A 24,112-nucleotide genomic window follows, 5' to 3' on the forward strand; every position below is an offset into this window, starting at 1 on the left:
CGGAAACGTTTCGAGAAAGGAGAAAGCTTAAGTTCACTTACAAGAAGCGATCCCTCTGATATACGAGCAGAATTTCTTTTGGTTATGCAATCGCATTTCGTGTGTACTACTTTTATACGAAGTTCGTGTCGTGAGATTTGACGATAAACTTGGCAAGTTTCCCCGTTCGGTGCTTGCTTGGCCGCTTTTTAAAAGTACCGCTCTAAGAGAGAGAGAGAGAGAGAGAGAGAGAGAGAGAGAGAGAGAGAGAGAGAGAGAGAGAGGACGATGATAAGTTCGTAATAACTAATAACGAACCGATTCTAATCCGAACATCCCCCTGTTGCTTTTGAATATAAATTAGTATAACGCGAATAAAGATTGGAGAACAAATTCTAATCAATTCTATCTCTTCTTATCTGCTACAAATATGAACAGCATAAACATAGACTACCGCGCGTGTACACGTGACATTAAAATATCGTAAGAATCGCTCGATAAACGCGTTCATATCGAGGGTAATAAGGTAAGTCACCTTCCGTCACTTGTATTTTCCTAACACGTGAATGAAGAACGTCGTCTCATTTGAAAAATAAGAAACGTACGACGATAGCGAATAAGAAACATCATGGCGGAATAAAAGCCAAGAAAATTATAGAATCGCTAATAGGTTTTATCGTTAGAATGCGGTCATTCGATTATGTAGAATGTGATAAGATCGCTTTAAAAGCTAAATGGAAAATGAAAAGACAATGAAAAGAAACAAAGAAAATAAGATATTTTTAATGAAGACAGTACGTCACGCATAAATGATATGTATTCACAGGATAGGAAGTTGGTAAAAGAGCTTTAAGAGCTTAGAGCGAGAGAGAGAGAGAGAGAGAGAGAGAGAGAAAGAGAGAAAGAGAGAAAGAGAAAAAAGAATAGAATGAAGAGCCGACGATTTCAACGAGAGAACGAAACGTAAGTATCCGAGTTCGTGTGCTCCTTCGGCTCGACATCTATGACAGGATCGACGAGCTCGGAGGGCCTGCGGCCCCAGGAAACCTCACCTATTCCTACGAGAAATACATTGTTTTCTCACGATTCTTTCGTCGAGGGACGAGATCAGCATCATCAGCCACGTCGGAAAATGACTCCGTTACCACCGAGCGGTACGCCGATACAGCTAACTCCTCTTTGGGAACACGTGGTTCGTATTAGATACGTTTCGGTCGAATTAATTCATTTTGTTGCTAAACGAAATCGGTCGGTCGTTAGAAAAATAAGTAGGATGATCGAACAGGTTCGTACGAGAAGATTTCCATCGGAGATCGATACACGATTGATATTCGTCGAGATATCGGAAAGATTGCGAGATCCAGAATGGGAAGTACGGCAACACGCTCTTCGCGTTCTTATGGACGTGATGCCGACTCTGTCCGGCGAAATCGTGGACGAGGTAATGCAACCGGTGGTACCAGAACTGTTAAATAATTTAGGTCATGCAGCACCAGCCGTTCGTAAGGGCGCCTTGGACGCTTTGAGAGTATACCTCGTACATAGTCTCGACAGAGAAAGGATCGTGAAAAATGTAAGAGAGATGATTGGAACGTTCGACGAACGATATTGAAACAATTGATCGATTCTGATCGCTCGTACTTGTTTAGATATTTCGGGATGGTTTTAACCGACGAGACGTTCAGGACGTGTTTCAAACTAATCTGATCACAGGAGTGATCCTCAGTGCACCATCCTTGCTATTCCCATCGTCGAGTGGTTCTCGTCCTAGCAAGGACATCGTCAAATACGTCACCTTCTCTTTGGCCTCTCGTTTGACCCAGGTCGCCTATCAGGAAGCTATTCTAAAGTCGTTGATGAAGATTCGCGAGACTATAGGCGCGGGAGAATTCGACGACATCATTTCTGGTTGCGACGGTGAACTGAAAAAACATTTGGAAGTTCTCTGCAAGGTTTACAACGTTAAACCGAGCAAGAAGAGCCAAACGAAGATATCGTCGGATAGGAAGGAAGTTAACAAATTAGACGAGGTTGGGCCTACTCGTGAAAAAATTTGGGATAGCGACAGTGATACGTCAGGGATTGCCGAAGAAGAAGATGAAATTGTTAATGGACAGATGCCACCGGCTCGAGTGGTTTTGGAAACGGAAATAAAGTTCAACGAAGAGACAGCCATCACTATGACCATTCTCGAAGAAAAAGCTACGAACAGCGAAGAGGACGAGGAGGGCGAAGAAAGTGGCACCGACGTAAGAAACGAAACTGAAATAACGAGCGAACGTAACGATACAAGAAAAAAAACCCCTAGACGTGTACATTTTGGTGGTGAAATCGTTAAATTAAGGACACCCGATAGCGACGATACCGAATCGGTTGTCGTAGCTTCCTCGAAAACTAGGATACCCCTTCCAGTCTCGCCAGCCACAAAGATGCCATTGGAACGGTCACGTCGAAGATCTATATCGCAGCCCAACAGTCCTCATTTCGCTAGACGCAATACCAGTAGAATGTCCAGATCACTTTCCAGTAGTCCTAAGAGAGAAATTTATACACATAATGCTGATCTCAGTCCGAAAAAGGGTATTCTTACGAGAACGAGCAGTCCTCTTTTCGTTATCGAACCGATCGATCGTCAGCTTGATGATAAGAGAGATAAACGTAACGATAAGTCCGCAGAAATGTCGACTCGATCGGGATCACCAAAATTAAAAAACGACGACGACTCGAGTCGATCTCCGCTTCGAGTTAATTCCATCGAAGAAAATTTCGTTATCGAAAAGTTGTCCGACGATATTAAGAAGCAAAACGATCATCGAAAGGATAAGGAAGATTCGAAGAACGTTAAGGAAGATAAACCATTGTTTCGATCGTTCAGCGTTCCATCCATTAGATCGATAGAAAGTAATTACGAATCGAAAGATTCGGAGAGAATAAAAGCTCTCAAAGAACAAGAAAGAAAGAAATCTTTTTCGAATAATGTCGAAGAACTTTCTTCGATAAACAATCAAGCTAATCTTACCCTATATCACGAAAGTGCTAACGATACGAAAGCATTTTCATCGATATTTGATACGAAAGTCAATAATAGAGCTGTCTCGATAGAATCGAATCATGAGAATCTTGACGATGTTGAACGATCGCTTGACGTTACTTCGAAAATCGATGAAAAGATAAAGGATAACGTTGCCGTAGGCACTACGTCAGGATTAAAATCGAACGAACGTGAATCGACTAATGCCTTACGAAAGATTCACAGTTCGAAAACTTTCAAACGAGAACGTGATTCACGTTCGCCAACAAAGATTGTTGATTCCGAGAATATAGTGACTTCACGTAAATATAATGAACCTGAGGAAATACGAAGAACTAAAACGAGTCATGCAGTGGAAAACGGAAACTTGACGCGTGCAGTGGGCGACAACAAGAAAGAAAGTAAATCACAGGAACCAAGTTGGGAAGAATTGGGATTGGTTAATCGTGACGTTTTGGATGACCTACATAACAAGGTAAGAATTTTCAATGTTTTATCAACAATATAGATAATATTATATATCGTCGCGTAAATAAGATCTGAATATATGATAATGACTATATATTTTATGCAGTTATTAAAGTATCATCACTAGTTGGGTTGAAACCTTTAGGGTTTAGGATAGATCGTTCCGATACATTATTGTAGGAAGTAGGTCAATCGATTTTGTCGACAAAAGTTCGTTCGTCGCGTGGCGTAACTCGATTTAAACTCGATTAATTACAGGATTGCGTAAAAACGTTCATAAACTTTGCTTTTTCTTTTTCTCTTCTCTCTTTCTCTCTCTTTTTTCTTTTTTTTCTGTTTGTTTTTATCAAATCTATAATTAATCAATCGATATTATATTTTTCTAGTCTCTCTCTCTCTCTCTCCCTTTCTTTTCTTGTGTTATCAAATTCTCATAATAATTGATCGATAATAATTACCTTTTGTTTTCTCGTTTTCTTTCTTTTTTTTTTCATTTAATTAAGAGCTACGGCGTATCGATAATAATCTTCAGCTGAATAATCAAAAAGTTCAAAATCCAATCTATACTTTTCGTAAAGTCTTTCTACCATCTTTCGACTCAATTGTTTAAAATAGATGCTAGATGCGTTCGTATAACCACTACCGTGTCTCCAAGTTGGTTTGATCCTTTTGTCTAATCCTAGTTTGTTCAACGCGTAAATTTGATCTCGCGATAAAGTTTCCACCTAACGTACATAATTAATATTTTTGGCTAATAAAATATACACAATTTGTCGATTGTATTATTATTATGTAATAATATTACGAACCTTGGCGATGATGTCGTATTTAACGAGACACGGTGTACAATAGAGATAATAAGGAATCCAATGATCGTCACTATAGTTAGCTAAATCTGTGTTGATCAAGTACTCAACGAATTCTCGCCACGTTGGCTCGATTCCTGCTGCTGGTGGAACATTTTTTCTTACGATCACTTGATCGTCTTGAGGTTTTACGAAGTTCTTATCTATTCAACAAAAAAAAAAAAAAAAAAGAAAAATGAAGTTGTTTTATTAGTTGGACGATTAGCTCAAGCTCGATACAATTGTTATCCAATCATGACTCACTACGATACTTTCGAACGATCATGGCTCCGTATTTTTGATAAAAATGAAGAGTTCCATGCTCACGACCGGCCACAGAATTTTCCAGTTTATCTCGATATGCACTTAACAATCTTTCAAATGGATGCCTTATCACTAATAATTTTTTTGTACTTCTCAATGCCTGTTAACGTAAAAAATATAATCTCGTTTAGAAAATAATTCGAGGAAGATATTAAAATCGTTAGAATTTAGATCATATTTTACCTCGTCAGCTTCAGGATATTCTAATTCGGCTATGACTCTCCTAGCAATAGTCGATAATTGTTCTTTACCATTGTTTAATTCTTTTTCCGATATATTCATTAACAGACATAAATTATATAACCAAGTTGTACTGCTGGCTTTATATAATGGACAGTATGATATGTTATGAGCTCTGAAATAATATATTTTTAATATTCTAGTACTAATAAAATTTCTTTTTTCTTTTTTTTTTTTTTTTATTTTACAAACCTAACGATATAGAAAACGCTGTATTGAGGTGCAGGTGGATGTTTAAAAGAAACTTTGCTCGAATCCCTGTAAATACCTAGTCTGTATTTTTTACATACTTTATCAACGGTCAACAATCTTTCATTATTAATTTTTTCTGCCTGATCCTATAAAATCCAACATTCCATTCAACGCTCTGTTCTACGAGATTTTTATTACAAAGAAGAAAAAGAAAAATGAATTATTTATCGACTTACCAATAAATCTGATGAACTTAATACCGACTCGGCTTCATTCCTTTTAATTGTGGCGTTCAATTTAAATAATATCAAGATCAAACCGCACACAATAGTAATTTTAATTAGTTGATTAATAAGACGTCTTCGCGATCGATGCATGACTCGCTTCGTCCCTAGTCGTACCGATTTTACTTTTTAATTAATCAGATATAGCTATACAGAACAATTGTACATATTAAATCTCCTTAATTTAATCTTCTTCATTTTTTAATAATTTTGTAGGAATTACGATCGAATTTAAGACTATAGACAATCCAAATTTTCTTTAAAGAACTGTCACCTTTCACCAGGTACGATACTGACTGACCGGTTTCGTGCTAACTTTACACAGTGCTGCATATATCTTGCTTTGCGCCCTGTACACAAAAATATAATTATTATTTTAAAAAAGGATTCAATGGAAATTTACAATAATTTTTTTATAATCCACTTTTTCCATTTCTTTTCTTTTTTTTTTATTTTATTTTCATTGTTTACCTGAGATCAGTTTATATCTATCAGGACTATTAACGATCGCTAGTTTTCTTTTTTTTTTAATCTACTTTTATCTTTTTTTTGTTTAATTTTATATTGGTCCACTTGTTTCGTATAAAGTAATATAATAGATAAAAATTTTGGTAGAAATTTTATCATGTAAAAAAAACGATCGTCCACTCCTGAATTGGAATGAGAAAAAGTCTTGCCTTGAGGTTTCAAGCGTCGTGATGAATATTAATTAGTTAGTTCAGTTGTGGTCGAATCTTCTTGAACGAACGGTCAGATGGATGGATGGATGAACGAATGAGATCGAATGATGATAACTGCGAAACAAAGAATAAATGTTACGTAAACAAATACATTGTTTATCTTAATGCATATCGTACTCGTTCTCTTGTTCTTTTCTTCTTTATTATTTTCACTTTAATTTCAATATATTCGATTATTTTTGTTTTCTTTTTTTCGGGGGAAAAAAAAATACAACAGAAAGCATTCTATGTGACGGTCATATTTTACATTCATTACATATTTTATATTCATTCAATGTAAGTTCAAGGATATTGTACTAGACCTTTTCATGAACGCAAGAGTAACCTTGTCAACGTGTCGGTAGAATAAGAGTATGTAAAGAAATAACAGCTTTGAAATCGATCGCTGACGTTATTCTTTACATTTTCTATGAGAACAAAATGATGGGTCCACGTGGGTTTTAATCGAATCAAGGAGATTTATATACATATGTATATCCAATATATGCGATAAATATGATACTAAGAAATAAGAAATATTTTCGTTAAATCGTGAATATATTTCATATTTCTTTCAGAGAGACATATTTCAAACAGGTAGATTAATCATAGTTTTGATATATGAACCACAAGGAAGAGAATCTTTCTTTCTCTCTTTTTTTTTGTAGTTATTTGTGTGTGTGTGTGTGTGTGTATGTGTGTACACGTGCGCGCGTGAATTATAACGTTGAATTATTCATTAAAGTAGCCCTGTTGGTTGTATCGCGATACGATTCAAGGGTGGTCGAGATTTCGATATGAATATTCCGAGGATAGGAAAATGAAAGATTCTCTTCGTTATATACTAAGAAGAAGTGGGAAATCGCGAAATAGGAGAATGATATTGCTGCTAAGATGCAAGAAAATAATTAGGTAGTATGTATAACGTTACCTATTACGTTTACCGTCTTGCGTGCTGAGGCAATTCACTAAGGCGTCATTTCTACCTACATGTATATGCAAATAAGATGCAATTGCAATGCGATTTACTTCGACGATTTCAAGACACTTTCTCATTCTCATCTTAAGCCTTGATGGATGAGTCGTGATATGAACCATCGAAATTACCGATTAGTTCTAATGAAATTCATACTTGTAGAATTTTTCTTTAGGTGTATACGTGAATATGTATATATGTATATATATATATATATATGCATATATATGCGCGAGGTAAAAACACGCGCATACCAATATATTCGCACCTTGAAATGCAATATTTTCTACGAATTGCTGAGAACACAATAAATAAATCTAATAGCAATTTAGAACAGCGAATGCAGATGCTACCACGTTCGCGATGTTTCTGCCTACGATCGATAATGTTAACTCTTGTACTCGTGCGTTTTCTCGTGACTCAACAATACTAATAGTGGTAGAATAAATATATTTATTATATTAGGATTAGATTTATTCATTAATTATCGATGTTCTGTAAAGTTTAACGTGTTACATGGAGCTTTTCTTTGTCAAATATATATATATATATATATATATATATATATATATATATATTATATAATATTAAATATATTTAATATATATATAAATATATTATATATATATATATTATAGTAGTAATATGACTTGTAAATACATACAAAGACATTGACATTACCAGACCCCATAAGCCCATATAATATGATAATACCCCCATAAAGAGTATCGAACGTATAAATGAAAGGAACGTACTTACCGTACGATTCGTTCAGAAACCAAACTGATTAACTCTATCCTCTTTTTGATTTTCAATCGTAAATGATTCATATATACATAGGGGTCTACGTATGTAAATCTAAATTTACTTTCAGGAGGATTGGCGTGCTCGCGTAAGAGGTCTCGAAAGAGTAGCATCGGCATTACGGACACCCTCAGCTCTAATCGCGATAGAGTCGCGATTAGGATCACTTTTGCATGCTGTACTTGGCGGCGAAAGGAGCTGCCGCGTAGCGGCTGCTGGTTTAGCAGTTGCAAAGGTACTAAATACATACATACATGAAATTCTAATTGTCGACAGAGAACTTGATAGACTTAAGTTTACTATATTTATTTACTTTGTCAGATATTACTTACTTTGTCATTGACATAAAATTTATTTCCTACTTTTTATATATTTTATCAGGTTCGTTAAATATCCTTATTATCTTTATCTTCCAATTGAATCATTTTTAACGATAGATCGTCGTTGCTGGTGTCACCGAAAATGCGCTAAAACGAAAATTGCCTCAACTCGCTTGGGGCCTGGCAAGACAAGGTGGTCCTAGTGCTGCTCAACTTGCGAGAATTGCTATGCTCAGATTAAAACCTGCTTATCTCTTGGAACAATTTTTGCAACCTCAATGTCTCGGGGCTAGAAATGCTAAGGTAAATTTTCGAACGAAGTCAAGTGGCAGGTATATATGATCATCGTTATGACGATACTATTCGTAAATTTTAATCGATATTATATTTAATTTCCAGACGAGAGAGAACGCATTGCAGTTGTTGATCTTCTCTTTCGTCACTTTTCCCAGTACGGAGTTTAAAGTCGAGACGGTGGCACATAAGGTTGCTCTTATGGTGGGTGATCGACGTCGTAGGGTACGACAAGCTGCTCTCGATGCTTTGGCTGTTTTGGCACAGATTTACGAACCCGAGGTAATTCTTTTATCGGCCTTGAATTAACTTAAATAAACGAAACACTTTGAACAATGTTTACAGGAGGTTCTACGAGCAGGGAAAAGAGCATCGGCCAGTAGGCACGACGGTGAGGCCATGTTTTCAGCTATAAGATCTCGTCTAGCTAGAAAATCATTGCCTTTGGTCTCTGCCGACGGTTTGGTCGTCTATGGTCTACAAATTTCACCGACCGTTCAAATTGCTACCGGTAATCGTACGATCGATTGATTCATATTATCTGTCATAATATATTAAGTCTTTTATTTAGCACGCAATTTCTCTTCTTTTTTATTATTATTATTTTTTTTTTAATACCGTCGTAATCCTTCTAAAGTTTAAAGCTTTCGATTCTCTACGGTAAACCTGTCTTTTGCATGTTCGTTTAACACTCGTAAAACGGAATAAATTTTCAACGTAACCGAACTTACGATATAAAACTTTTTGCACGACGACTTTTCCGAATGAATTATCATATTTTCCAGCTAATGCATCTATCATTTTATCTAGGACCTGACGTTGATTGGATCGTAGCCGGAAGTGGTTCGGTTTCACCTGGTACAGGACGTAGCAAACGTCAAATCGCAACGGCCAAACCCGATAGAGGAAATTTTTTGAGGTCGACTTTTGATTATTTTACACTCGTAATATCTGGCTGTGCATTGAAAATAATAAATACTATTTTGTAGAAATAGGAATGCAAAAAAGTATGGCAGTCCATGGACAAACAGACAAAATTTGTTTGCACGTGGTATCGCTTTACGTCCCACGAACGAGAAACCTGTAGTATGGCAAATATTGCCTCAAAATCAGGTAAAATAAATGTACATATTTTTAAATAAATAAGTCTTTTAATTAATTTTTTTTAATTTAAATATATATATATATAATGTAGTCGCGGTTTCATACGAAGAAAAATCTCTTTTGGAAAGTTCACTTAGAGAAAAAGGTAAGGACGCGGGTAGGTTTCGTGACAATTTCTTATGATTCACTAATAATTACATTTGCATTCTCCTGATAACCACTATCGCACTAGTTAATGCTGCTTCCTAAGGACGGTCTGTTCTCTAAGGTCATCAAGAAAAATTCCTAGACTAAAAATAAACATCGACTTATAATACATACATTTGAATATACCTATCCGCTACTATATCAATTCGATTTGGTTAAATTAAAGTTCCTTGAAAATTAAGCTTAAGAAATTTTCTACGATCACATGTACATCGGTTTACATCTCATTTGTAACGTTTACCATATTAATTTTTTATATACACACATACATATATATGTATATATATGGCTATACCTATGACGCATCATTGAAAGGCATAACGTGTAATCGTTATGTTTCTAAAGTCTGTCACCTGTCACAATCATAAATTTATCGAATAAGTATTATAAGAAAATTTTGTTAAATTTACAGATAGCTCTTTTATATATATATATATATGTGTGTCATTTTATATGTTATTCTTAACGATAATGCAAGATCGATATTTTACAATACGATTGAATTATGACGATGCCCAATTTGAGTGTCATTAATCAATCAAAAACATTGAAGGTTAGAAAACGATATTGGAATTTATTCTTGGAAAGGAAATTACTCTTAACTGTTTTAGGACGATACTTTCTCGTGCTCAAACGAAGTTCAAGGATTGGAAGGACGAATCGACGATATCGTTAACGACAATGGTAATCGATTCAACTTAATGTTTAATGAATAGAAAATGAAACAAGAGCCGAACTAACGATTACTACAATTTACTATGTTTAGATGGTCATCCACGTGCGAGTCGAGACAATCAGAATACGAATGCATCGAGCAAGGGAACGCCTATAAATTTAAATCGTCGAGAAACGGCACAAATCAACAATCTCGATGATAATGGGAACGTTAGATCGATCGCGAAAGAAAACTTGAATTTCCAAGATGACCGTGCATGTCGACCATTGTCTCAAGAAAGTTCTGCCATTAAACTGGAATCCAAAATTCCGATATTTTTCTCCCGAGGAATGACCAGTACAAAGATAAACGATCAAGCTTCTAATCTTTCGTCCGATCATAGTTATGATCAAGTAAACGTTAAGTTAAGAAAAAAGATAGTTTACAATTCGGATAACAAAAATAGCGCTTTTAAAGCGCGGAGTAAAAATATAGGGTACATAAATATATAACATATTTATATATATTTATACGATCAGAAATATATACGATGGATTTTGTTAATAATATTTGTACGCGTAGATTAGAGACGACGTATCAACGACGAAAACGTCTTCAACAAGATGCCACCTCTCCTATTAGTTTATTGGATAACCAAGTAACGAATCGAACTTCTGATTCGCGTAGTAATACCTATCGACCTTTATCGTGTACAATAAATTCCAAGTATACCGAGGAGAGTCAAGAAAACATATCGGACGAACAAAATGTTATGTCGAAAGTCGTTTCTCAAGAGCATCCTCCTGAAGTATTAGTCAACAAAAGATATTCAAGAAGTTCTGATGGTCATTTGAGATTTCCAAGAACGAGTTCCGTGGAACGTCCACATCCAATATCTGAAACTGATCAACAATCAAAATTACCAGCTTTTGAAACGTTAGTTTCCGAGATTGTTTTTCGTTTCATTTTTGCATTATAATAATATTTCTAATTTGTTTTATTTCTCTTAGAATACCCTTTAGAAAGCTTTAGTTTTATAACTTTTTATAATTTCAGATCGAATCCCGTTTATCAACGACAAAGACAATTCGTTACAGAACCGTCATTTAAAACATTCAAAACAGTTAACACTTCGTATGCTCGTACTTATCAAGATGTAGAAAATTCAAATGAAGAGACATTAGTTGATCATACTTCGTTTGGACAGGTATAATGATATGTAATGATTATCGCTTCATCGTTTTACGTTATTAATTACGAATGAATAATAAATAAGTATGATAATTAAACGAAAGGAGGTATCGTTTCAGCCAAGAATAGATCGGAGAACTAACGAGGCAACGAGCCAACAACGTACTGAGCCCGAAGAAATATCATCGAACGCACGAACGGATGATGGTATGTTTGTAAACAGTCCTTTTAGAAGGCGGATACGTTCGTTATCACCGTCACAACTTTATCATCAAGAACAATTCGTCGATATGGCTTTCAAAGATTTGCAAGGAGTTTCCATGTACGATATGTGAGTATCATAATATATGCTTTATATATTGTATACTTATATCTAACTTTTTTTTTAATTAATGAAACACTGTACAAGGATATTGTTTTCTTGTCTTTGCTATCGTTTTGTCGTCGTCGTAGAAACGGAGACATACCAATGTTACCAAGGAACAGAAGTGTAACGACCTCTGATTTTTTATAAAACTTATTCTATATTATATTACCCTACGACACGATATTCTTGACGACACTTTACTTTAGAATAATTACATTTCAAAGTAGCAGTAATTATAGCTGAGAGAGATTTTAGGTCACTTTTAAGTTGCGTGTACCGACTCGTGCTTGGTGCGATAATAAAAAAAGCTCTCGCGACAGGGACTCGCCTGTATACATAAATATGTATATACGTACGTACGTACATATATACGTACATGTATACATATATAGACGTTAAAAAATATAGCTACAAAAAAATTTCGTGTTATTGAAAAAACGAATGTTATATCTTTTTATTATCGAGGTATTAGCCAGACAGACCTTTCATTTTATCTTTCGCTATACACATACATACATGTCGAACGTGAAATATGCGGGATTATTGTTCGACAAAGGATTTGAAAATGTATATATGTACATACACACAAACATTCTCTCTTAGTTTAATACTATTATATATATATATATATATATAAAATAATATATTCATCATTATTACGTTATTATTGAAAATGGCACTGATTTCATACGTGTATACATAAAGAGAATCCTTCGAATAAAGTAAATGTCACTACATATTGTGTCCGCAGTGAAAAGATTAGATCGTCATACGATAATGTTGATCAATAGATCGAAATTTCTCAGAAGTCGATATACAAACGTAAAATGACGAACATGAGTCAGAAGACATTCCCGTTGAAACATCGTAAAATTTCTATAACATCGACCCAACACTCTTTATTACAATTTACATTAAAAGCGAAACAAAAATTGAGAAAAATCTTTGTCCTGCGAAATACAATTTTTAACGTTTCACGAAATAATGCGAAATAGAAGAGAATTGAAATGTCGACGAGAATAGTGGATAAAAAAAAAAAAAAAAAGAAAGAAAAGAAAAGAACAGAAAAAAAAAGAAAGAAAGAAAGAAAGAAAGTCGACGATGTAAAACGACGATTGAAAGTGTAAAGGTAAAAGAAGGGGAGATAGGTAGATAGAAAGAAGGGTTGAAATAGGGGTTGGAGTGGGGGTAAGAGTAGGGAGTAGCGGTCAGTAGCGTCGGGACGCTCGACGTCGGTGCGTTCGGCGCCATCAGGCAGTTACAATCGTGCGTACGGAGTTGCTTGTCGCGATCATCTGACCCCTTTAATAAAACTCCCAACACTTTTTTTTTCTTTTCTTTTCTTTTTATCCTATTCCAACGTTGGCAAAAAGCTTTCTACGTGATACCATTTGCATTTATCGGCGTCTCGGGTTCTCAACGTGTGGTCTTTTTTTCAATTAAAAATTCATAGCCTTTGTTACGGTCGTTGTTGTAGTCAAATGATGGACAAGACTGGTGTAAAAAAATCATACAAAGATAAAAAGCTTTCGAATACGTTTCTTTCGATCGTCGATTGATTTTTCTAAAAACAAATAACGAATTTTCTTTTTTTCATTTTGTTGTTTCGAAGAACAAAGTTCGTGATAACATATAATAGACTTTTGTCATTTATTTAAATTGATAATCATATAAAATATTATGAACGGGATATTTTTGTTGCGTGGAAAAATGTCCGATTAATATCGATACTCGTCTCGCTTACGATCGTGTTCTTATCCGTCGAACATCTTTATAATTTTCAATTTTCTTTTATCGTATCAGCGATCTTTTTTTTCTTATTACTTTTTATTTATCGTTGTTTCCATGAAATAATTTATTTAATAATCGTAAGATCTGTCGTATAAAAATATGTAGAGTGTAAATAGTTTATCGTGAAAATGACATTCGTTCGTTCGCTTGTTGCATGTTACTATATATATATATATATATATACATACTATATATATACACATATATATATATATTCACACATTACTGCAATCGTTTCTTCAGAATAGACAACAAAGTGTTCTAAAAAATTAAAAGCACAACACAATGAAACTTAACAAAAATCGGTATATCGGGATCGACGGATGAAGAATGATATTTAAATATTGCGTGTGGTCTAACGAGACCAAGGATGATAATAAATTAGATGAGAATAATGTAAAAAGTTCTAATGAATATAATTTCGCTGGTACCGTTCTTCGTTGTTGTCCTTGCGTCTTCCGATGTAGAAGATCGATCGGTATCGGTAACGAAAATGACAATGGATCCATTTCGACGATAATTACTAATCCTAACGTTACACCAGTCATAGCAGTAAGACTACATAGAAGTACAGATACAATGTAGGTGTATTCAAAATTGATCGAGATCTCTTTCTTTGTCGAGATGTTATTTCTTATTTATGTTTAAAATCGATATACTTACATTAATAACGAAATACGTTTTATATAATATTTTGTTGAATCTATTTTCAGAGACAAAGCACCTGTGAACGTAGAGGAATGCAACGATAGAAAGAATAAGGATTATTATTTATCAGAAACTAACATTTATCCTGCTCAAACTTTAAACAATGAAGAATTATTTCATCAAGGTATATATGCGTCGTTATTAGATTAATTGTTAGATTAATTATGCGTCGATGTAAATAAGATGCCGATCGATACGAAAGATACAATTAACTGTGAAATCAGCTTGGACGATCGAACTGGAACAGAAGGTTCTTAACCTCTTGTGTATATATATATATACATATACATATATATACATACATACATACATACATACATATATCTACGTCGCTTAACGTCCAAGCTGAGTTTACAGGCTCGAAGGAATCAATATTTCGCTGGTCAAGTCTAAGGCACGATCGAATGTATCGTCATTTCCACCAATAGAAATAACAACAAATAACATCGTATATCAATGACGTAGTCGATATACATACGTAAACAAATATTCTAGTAAGACGAATTTCAATACGAAGGAAATATTTATCATCGTATATTCGTTCAAACGTTTTGTTTATTTTCGGTACGTTCTCCAACGAAGATTACGAAAGAAAAACAAGAAGGACAAGAAGTGCGGATAGTACATCGTCGGATCTATCAGCGAGTGATTCGAACGACAGAAGAAGAAACCGATCTACATTGCGATCTCTTTTGGAAGGTCGCGATCGAGATGAGAGTGATAATAATAGCATTGGTATTCCGATTTCGCAAAGTGAAAACATCGAGAAAGCTTTCGACGTTATTTCTGATAAATCTCAAGAAAGGAACAGCGTCGATTCTTACGTCGTAAGTTAAAAAATTAAAAAAGAAAAACCCTAGAAACTTTTCTTTGTTAATAGAACAAAATAGAAATTTGTTTTTTACACGTCGTTGATCTTTTAGTTAACGATGAAAGAATCAGATGCTTCCACCGAATCAACAAGTACTTCAACGGAGGATGAAACCTCGAAGGATTGGAGTAGCGAAGAAGGAATCAAATCGAGAAATAATCAAACGATTTTATCCAAACGAGAGGAATTAGTTCAAAACGACAATGATTCGAATTTAAACAGCGAAAGTTCTGATGCAGTTGACAAAGCAAAAAATAAAACAGAATTACGTAGAAAATCGATCGTTACCATTATTTCGGACGAGGACATTCTTATGAACGAATTATTAGTGTCCTCGGGTGAATCGTTGGAAATTAATTATAGAATTGATAGGAGATTGCACGATACTCCGACGATTTCATCACCCGAACATTCGAAAGTTATAGTCAAATCTGAATCAGAATTTATTAATTCAATGGTTTGTAATGATTATTTGAACGTATTTGGTTCACCGAGACGAGATCTTCGAAGTTCAAATTTATCACCGGTAATGTTACATCATTTGTTTATTTACGTTTTTTTTTTATTTTTTCTTTTTATTTTTTTCCCTTCCTACAAATACGTTTCATTAGAAATTAAATTTTTATTGGACATCTCGTTTGATTTAGATTTTCAACAAGGAAGTTAATGAAATATTGCGAGATGTGAAGGAAGAAGTTCCTTCCGTGTTTCTCGATCAATCTGTGACTTATCAAACTTTAGAAACAAGAAAGCCTGACAGATTAGACGACGCCATCGAGTCAGCAACAACTTTGTTAAACAAAACTTCAGAATATATCGATAATTCTAGAAACATTGAATCCAAAATGGATTGGTCTGTTTCGGAAGATATCGCTAAAGAAAATACTACAAATATTGCGTTTACTAAGATACCTGTTCCTTCGGAAAGTTTCACAAAATTAGACGAAATTAGAGATAAACATATAGAGAATAAGGAGGCGCCTGCGATTCTAAAAATCGAAGTACGCATCTCACAATTTTTCCTATAACAATTTCTTCCACATAAATATATATATATTTTTTTCTTTTTAATTTATAAATAATGAATATTATTCTTAGAAACAACCTGCAGAAAATACAGAAAACGTTAGAAAGATGTCATCTAGGGTACTTCGTAGTACAACGAAATCCAGAAACATTTCTAATAAATCAAGCATGAATCAACATTCGGAAAAAGTAATAGATAAACAGAAACCTATCGTACAGCAGTGTTTCAATCAACTCGAGAGTAAAGACTGGTATGTATTTGGAGATATCATATTAAAATTATATTTCTTATACAACGAGATTGTATTTATTTACATTATATTTTAGGGAAGTAACGATAAAAGGACTTAAATCTTTATCTCAATTGGCTAAACAACATCCTGAATATTTGGATCTTAATATCGGTGGTACGATAGGTCGATTATTAGGTCGTCACATTAAAAATCTTCGTTCGCAAGTATCACGTGCTGCTTGTATAGCTGCAGGCGATATTTTTAGTTGTCAAATTCGTGGTATAGATCAGGTAAATTTAACAAATTTTTCTAGATTACAAGAAAAAAAAAAAATTTCAAACGTTTATGTAATATATTGTTATTATATTGTTATTATGTAATACACATTGATATTTAAAGTTAATTTTTTTTTTATGTTCCATAAATTATCTGTAATATTTATAGGATATCGATGATATCGTTGGACCGTTGCTTCATAGAACAGCAGATACGAATCGTTTTCTACGCGCTGATAGTAATGCAGCGTTAGATCGAATGGTCGAATCGCTTCCTCCACATAAAACTATCGGTATTATTGTATATCGTGGTGCAAGGTGCGTTAAACAACATTCATTTTCGATAAGTATTATATTATTTTCTTAGCAAAATTATTACTATAGTATTTCGTTAAATTTTTAGTCATCAAAATGCAATTGTAAGAGCAGCCACAGCGAGATTATTATTATCGATCGTAGATCGTATTGGAGCTGAACACGCTATGATGTTACCTCGTGATGTTAGAGATAAATTGCTTGGTTCAGGAGCTAAATTATTGATGGACGGAAATTTAGATGCAAGGTAAGTGCTAATACATTACAAATGTTTATAATCTCTTTTAATCGTTTACGTATGTTATTTATTTATTTATTTATTTTTTTTATTTATAGAAATCACGCAAAGAAGATTTTCCGACGATTAATGAATTGTGAGGGTTTTCAAAAAGCTTTGACCGACGCCGTACCAGAAACAACCTTGAGGCATATCGATAAAACTTTGAAATCGCTTTAGTCGTATGATAAGCGATTCTCACATGTCACGAATTAATGTTTAATAACATAAAAAGAAGGATCTGAATATTATAAATATTTATTAAAACTAACTTCTTAATCCTGCACCGTACCGGTGCAATAGGTACCTACAGTTTGTCAACTTTTGTGATGAGAATTTGTCAATGAGTTTTATAGAATTGGTCTAATCAATATAATTGATAACGAGCGTTTCAAGATCAAATCAAAAAACGATATGATTTAACTGTCATTATTTTAACACATCTTTGACAATAGTTTTCACTTGTAAAGAAATTTTTTAAATTTTGCATACAATGGAGATTGATGTTATTAAGATCGAGGATAAAGATTTTGAGAAATTCAAGCAGCTGTATGATAACAATGACGATTGAAAATTAGATTATAACAAGCCCGATTTGTTCGCTTTGGTAAAGACTGTTCCAGTTTTTAATGGAAAAAGTTGGAACAAGATTTCTTGAAGTTATACGATATTTCACAGGATCCTGACTATAGGAATATTTTGGATACTCGTATGATTGAATCTCGAAAGACATAGGATTTTTTAATTGAGATAATGACATAGAATATTATTTTATATGATTCGAATCTTTAGTATCTTGTGCATCTCCATTGAAAAATAGAGATTTTATATTAAAACATTCGTGACTTGAGATCGGAGAACAATTCATCTTAAATCATTTTTATTTGTTACAAGGACTACTCAGCTAGAAAACATTTTATTGAAACGACATCTCATTCAATTTATTTAATATTTGCGTACGCGAAATCAAAGATCTTTTTAGGCCAAGAAAAAATGCTCGATTTTTATTTATAACAAAAATGATATCGATACAACAACAATTATTCCAAGAGTGGTCGAAATTTAATCGTTATTATGTACATTTATTTTTACTCGATTCCCACTTTTCTCATTCATGGCCTCCGCCCCAATACGTTACCTTTCATACATCCTTTACTATAAATCATTTGATGTATGATCGTTAATCTAAACGTCTTTCTAATCGGCCGACTTTTATTGGCCATCACTTTTTGATATTTATGTCTTTAACATATGTGTATATATATACATATATATATACATACACATATATATATATATTTCCTTTTTTATATTATTATCTAAAATACGTATCTATTCGTATTTAACACAGTACCAATGGAAATTCAATGATTTATAATCGTAAAAGAAATTTATTCGCCAGTGAAAGAATCCATTAACGAAAGAACAATAAGTGCAATATGCAGTATGCAGTACAATGGTTTGTAAGATGAATTTTTTTAAGTAAATATATCGAACAATACGTCGAATCTCGTTTTGTCTACTCTGAAATATGTTATTATTTTATCTAACCCATGTAATAAGTAAACAAATGAAATATTCTTCATAATTATTTGACAAGATGAATACGGTAAAGTTATTCGTATTTATTTGATATTATTACAGATATAAATTTTAATATCAATTTTAATTGTAGCCAAACGACGAATCGATAAATTACAATTTGATCTCAGAAGAAGAGATTACCGATGAAAGAATCATCGAATTAACTATAATTACTATAGAAAATATTGTAAGTTATTTATAAATTATTATACGTTATGAAAATATTTCATAAGAGTATATTTTACAGATAAGAAACGAAGATACAAATGTGATCATATCTGTGGAACATAATTCAAATATATTGGGAGAAAGTAATCCGATCAAAATCGAAGCTGGTATCAAAGAACCACCACCTGTATATGATGTTAATTTTTCTATTCAAATTCCAGTATTTATTTCCGATCGAAATGCCATTGATCGTCTAGTTTCCACTCCATTTTTAAGTAAAATTTTTTGCGTTCGTTCTTGCTTTTCGATTATTATGTTAAATATATTTTTTTCTTTTCCTTTCTTTTTTGTTTTTCAATTTATAGTTACAGTATCAAGCGTCAACAAAGACGAAAATGTTACGCCTACTGTTGTGGATACTGCGAGGACAAAAAAATCGCGAATTCCTTCTAAAAAGGATTTTAAATTAAAAATTATTGGATTGTGCAATGTCGACCTCATGCCAATTTTATTAGGTATCACCCGGTATATATAAAGTTATATGAACGATCAATCAAAAATCATAAATTAATTTTTATATTACAGGAGAGGATTTATTTATGGAAAAATTAATTTTAGAAACAGCACAATTTACATTCGATGGTAATGCTGTGTCGTGGCCTAATCTTCCATGTTTAACGATCAAAATTAAACAAGAGCAAAAACCATTTTTTCCTTCTGATTTAGAATTTAATTTTCTAAACATTACCATAGAAAGTATTTTTAATCCATTATCTTCGTTCACTGATAATATGGATTACAAAGCTGGTACTATTCTTTATGGTGAACAAGAAGTAGGCATATTTCTTTGATATCATAATAATAAATCCATTTTTTTTCTAACATGTTTCGAATAAATTAGTAAGGTGAAAAAAACTTCTTTTCTTTTTCTTTTTTTTTAATTATCGATCGAAGGATCCAGAAGCGATAATACACGGTGATGGCAAATTGATTCATGATCGAGATATAGAAAAAAGTAAATGTTGGAAATCTTTGTCACATTTAACAAGTCGCGCTAGATTGTCGAAATACAAACTAGCTTGTAATTACAACGATGTAAAGAACACACTTGCAGAGGAATTAAAATTGCAGGTATATGGAATACATAATTTAACAAACAAACATACAAAGCGTTGATAATTTCATTAATTATAGAATATAGTGGAAAAAGATGTACCGAGAATACAGTGGAACACTATGAGTCGTCACATACTACAAAACGATGACATTAAAAAATTGCAACGTCAAATTTTCAAGTTAGAATCAATGTATTGTTTAAAAGTACAAGATAATAATTAATAATATATATATATTTATATAGATATAAATATTGGCCATTTCAATTTATGGTAACAGAAACGCAAAATAATAAAGTCAAAGTAAAATTTGGAGAAATGTCTAAGGTTTATCAATGTTACGTTGATTTAAGCGAACTGTTATTTCCTGGACGTGAGTAGACGAGTAAAATATCCAAATATAAATTTAAAAAAGATATATATATATTATATAATTATATATAGTATCGCGTACATTATCGATTTTTGATTTTTTAATTCAGAAAGAAAAACTCGAATTGCATCGCAATTACATACCTTTAATGCAACTGATCTTATGGAAAATACAGGATTTGAGAAAAATATTTTTTTAATAGATACTGAAATGAAAGAACCCAAAGAAAAAGATAAACGTGGGAAAGCTTCGACGAAAGTGATAAATTTTCAAGCGAATATATAATTTTTTCATTTACTCCAATTAATCAATATTTTACGAATATTTTCTAATCTATTAATTTTGTAGAATACATCGGTAATAACAGAAATAGAAATACTTGCGAGTGAACCAGTAGTCACAGAAAACAATGAACCAGTATTTGTAATAATCGAGATCGAAATTTATCGTCCACTTGTTGCTTGTCGACTAGCTAAAGATTTTTCTAATTTGTAAATTATTATTAATATAGATGTAACTCTCGATGTTACATTTATTTAAGATATTCTACATTTTTCTTCTTTAACATTAGGATCCATCAATTGACAACACCAACAGATAAAAAACCATATTATCCATATTCCGCAGATTTGACAAAGGATCAATATACGAAATGCATCGAAACGTTAATGAGAACTATGACAGAAAGTTATAGAGTATGAGAAAAACTAATATTTTATGTATATATGTATATATATATATATATATGTATATATATATATATATATATATATATATATATATATATACATGAAGTATATTAAAATCTGAATTTAGTTCAAATCATTTTCTAATATTGTCCATGTGGATAGGATTTTTGTCAAGAAACAGATAAGGAATCATTTCCTTCTTACGAAGAAAATATTCAAGACGAGCATTTGAAATTTTGTTACGTACCGGTTTGTAATCTTTTATTTCTAATTAACGTCATAATTATCGTAAAAAATATATTTGTATATAAAATTAGTACATTTCTCTTTTTTTTTTTTAGGACGAATTAACATGTTTCATTCAGTACTTGTACAAAACCGGGGCTTATTTGTCTATGTATAATGCATTAAAGACAAAGGTTATTTTACTTTTAGATCACAAATTTAAATTACCATCGTATACTTTAAATTTCTACGAAGAACAGGTATCAATATTAATTTTTTTCAAAATCCATGCTTATAATAGATTTAAGATCGAACGATATACATAAGTTACACGATCATTTCTTTATTAGAATTTTATAGTGAACGCGTATACTTATTTGGTCGAACTTATGCACACGATCGTTAACAAAACTATTGAAGTAAATTTCTGGAGTGATTCAAGGTCGATCGTTTCTGATTTAAAGAGATTTTATTTCTATGCCGATGAAGCTTATGAATTAGGTTACATCGAAGAAGCAAGGAAATATTATACTACCGTACTCGTTAAATTTTTTATTCGAATCAATTGGTCTTTAGGAAGACTCATTATTTTGTCTTCGATGTTTAGATTATCGATAAAGAAAAAAATGACCCTACTACGTGGACCAATTACGCAGTATTTTTATTAACGATAGGGGATATAGAACGTGCTGAGGAATGTTGTCAAGAAGCGATTATTTTAAATAATCGTCACAAAATCGCGTAGGATCTTATTTATAATCTCATCGATCGAAATTATCGATCAATCATTTACAATCCTATTTTATTTATATAGGTTATTAGTCTACGCGGCAATTTTAATGGAAAAAAGACTCTTTCGAGAAGCTGAAATTTTTTTCCGAAGTATTACCGATTTTTATCCACTATTTGCCGAAGGATGGACGATCTTGCATTTATTTTATATTCGTATCGAATATTATCCAGGTATTGATAATCAAATTATCATTCCTCGAGTGTGACAAAATTATTTCAACATTTTTTACTACGTACAATTATCAGTTGGAATTTTTATTTTTAGGTTAACCATTAGCGATACTTATTACCTTAGTTTTTCTATGTAACTTCTTCTTAATAATTTCTTCGTATTTACAGGAATCATTTTTTTGTATAATCTTTGTTTTCTTCCTCTCTCTCTCTTTCTTTTTCACACATACACATACGTATATTCACACATCGCACGTAGAAACGAAATTGTTATGTAGGAATAGACATTGCGATTCGGATAGCCAAGGAATGCATGGAAGACAAGAATCGAGATACAGAGATCGATGATCGAGAACCTCTTGCGTGGTCGATGATCCATTGTCCACAAGATAATATATACATGATAACAACAACGTTGTTACTTAAATTTCATCTTTACGACGTAATTGTCATTATTATTTATTTGTTATATTTAGTTATACTCATTGCTTATAAGATGCATCCATATAAATTCGTTTATTTATCTAGCTGGCTGGTATAGCATTGGCACAAGAAATGTCACTGACAGGTAGATCAACGTATTTATTATATTATATGGCAGTGCAACATTATCTCTTACACAGACACGACGATGCTTTATCTCATTTGAAGGAAGCCCGATGTCAATACGGAATGGTGTAACATTGTTTTCTAGTCCATACGATTTATTTTTCTTACTCCATTAACTTCTTTCTGTAGGATTACTCGATAGGTTGTTTGATGGGACATTGTTATTTCCAAGAAGGTGATTTCCAAGAAGCCATAAAATGTTATGAATTTGCTAATATGCTCTTTAACAGACCAGATAATATTTATCTTTTGCAATTAAGGTATTAATATCAGCTATTAAATAAAATTGCAAGGTATAATTATCCTATCGTGATTAGGGTAGGACTATGTTACGAAAATAAAAAGGAATACGAAAAGGCAAAGAAAGTATTTTTAAACGCCTGCCAGACTTCACCGACGAGTCAAAGCTGGCTTCATGTTGGAATTTCATTTTATGAAGTGAACAATATTTTTAATGAAAAGCAATTATCGTCGTTCCTCCGTATGATTTTTTATGTTAATTGATGTTTTGTTTCTTAAGCTGAATCAATTAAAGGAAGCTGAAGTAGCTTTGATAGAAGCGAACAAGATCGATAATTGCAATGTAGATGTTTGGGGATACTTGTGCTTATTGAATCTTTCTCTTAACCGATACGAAGAATTTGCTCAATGTTACAGACAGGCTATCAAGGTAATTGTTATTAGAAAAGTTATTGGAAGAAAAATATTATTTCATACAGGAGATATTGTTTTTTAGTATAATCTCAAAAATGAAAAATTATTGAATGCGATAAAAGAATCCATGGAACGATTGAATTATGAAGTAGAAATTTTACAAGTCACGTGAAATGGTGTAAAGTGTGAAATGGTAAAGTTTAGGAACAAAGAGATCGTTAGTATGTCTTCATAAT

General features: G+C 32.8%; 3 protein-coding genes across 7 annotated transcripts in view; 2 read left to right on the top strand and 1 right to left on the bottom strand.

Annotated features, from left to right (window-relative positions):
• LOC127073043 (carbohydrate sulfotransferase 11-like) overlaps nt 1–22,898 on the bottom strand; it is a 29,724-nt gene extending 6,826 nt beyond the window's left edge. Inside the window, exons 1-8 of one of the 3 annotated variants that reach the window (XM_051014040.1) lie at nt 22,733–22,898; nt 5,638–5,713; nt 5,316–5,510; nt 5,080–5,225; nt 4,831–5,002; nt 4,588–4,747; nt 4,288–4,487; nt 3,937–4,203 (exon numbers count right to left, since the gene is read on the bottom strand). In XM_051014040.1, coding sequence (XP_050869997.1) covers nt 3,973–4,203; nt 4,288–4,487; nt 4,588–4,747; nt 4,831–5,002; nt 5,080–5,225; nt 5,316–5,456 — 1,050 coding nt within the window. In that variant the 5' untranslated portion in view covers nt 5,457–5,510; nt 5,638–5,713; nt 22,733–22,898 and the 3' untranslated portion in view covers nt 3,937–3,972. Of the gene's footprint in view, nt 1–3,936; nt 4,204–4,287; nt 4,488–4,587; nt 4,748–4,830; nt 5,003–5,079; nt 5,226–5,315; nt 5,714–22,732 lie in introns of those variants that run through there. The other 2 variants (XM_051014042.1, XM_051014043.1) reach the window with 2 other exon arrangements.
• LOC127073031 (uncharacterized) lies at nt 14–20,409 on the top strand. Of its 3 annotated transcripts, none has more exons than XR_007785652.1 (24): nt 14–1,552; nt 1,629–3,485; nt 7,933–8,097; nt 8,300–8,485; nt 8,582–8,758; nt 8,822–8,993; nt 9,287–9,395; nt 9,466–9,589; nt 9,672–9,725; nt 10,399–10,471; nt 10,554–10,938; nt 11,025–11,378; nt 11,499–11,649; nt 11,738–11,964; nt 14,505–14,623; nt 15,082–15,326; nt 15,423–15,896; nt 16,018–16,371; nt 16,469–16,647; nt 16,724–16,919; nt 17,074–17,222; nt 17,308–17,466; nt 17,556–19,523; nt 19,614–20,409. XR_007785652.1 is itself a non-coding variant. In XM_051014019.1 (24 exons), the coding sequence occupies exons 1-24, from the start codon at nt 983–985 to the stop codon at nt 17,674–17,676; spliced, it is 6,513 nt and encodes a 2,170-aa protein (XP_050869976.1). In that variant the 5' UTR covers nt 15–982; the 3' UTR covers nt 17,677–17,699. The 3 variants fall into 3 exon arrangements, 1 of the variants encoding a protein (XP_050869976.1); XM_051014019.1 differs by lacking the exon at nt 19,614–20,409 and having other exon boundaries at nt 15–1,171; nt 1,265–1,552; nt 8,822–8,987; nt 9,672–9,737; nt 17,556–17,699; XR_007785653.1 differs by lacking the exon at nt 9,672–9,725 and having other exon boundaries at nt 15–1,552.
• LOC127061947 (cilia- and flagella-associated protein 70) lies at nt 18,854–24,107 on the top strand. Its single transcript, XM_050989474.1, is given in 20 exon segments — nt 18,854–18,955; nt 19,172–19,267; nt 19,328–19,763; nt 19,834–20,081; nt 20,203–20,379; nt 20,443–20,566; nt 20,569–20,736; nt 20,846–20,994; nt 21,085–21,227; nt 21,308–21,431; nt 21,767–21,973; nt 22,007–22,186; nt 22,258–22,391; nt 22,465–22,613; nt 22,892–23,055; nt 23,142–23,288; nt 23,352–23,482; nt 23,540–23,660; nt 23,743–23,892; nt 23,959–24,107. Coding segments are annotated over 20 exon segments (3,141 nt in total). The 5' UTR covers nt 18,854–18,952; the 3' UTR covers nt 24,049–24,107.
• Nucleotides 24,108–24,112: the final 5 nt, after the last annotated feature.

The sequence above is a fragment of the Vespula vulgaris genome, chromosome 2 (genome assembly GCF_905475345.1).
Source record: "Vespula vulgaris chromosome 2, iyVesVulg1.1, whole genome shotgun sequence".
Classification (NCBI taxonomy): domain Eukaryota; kingdom Metazoa; phylum Arthropoda; class Insecta; order Hymenoptera; family Vespidae; genus Vespula; species Vespula vulgaris.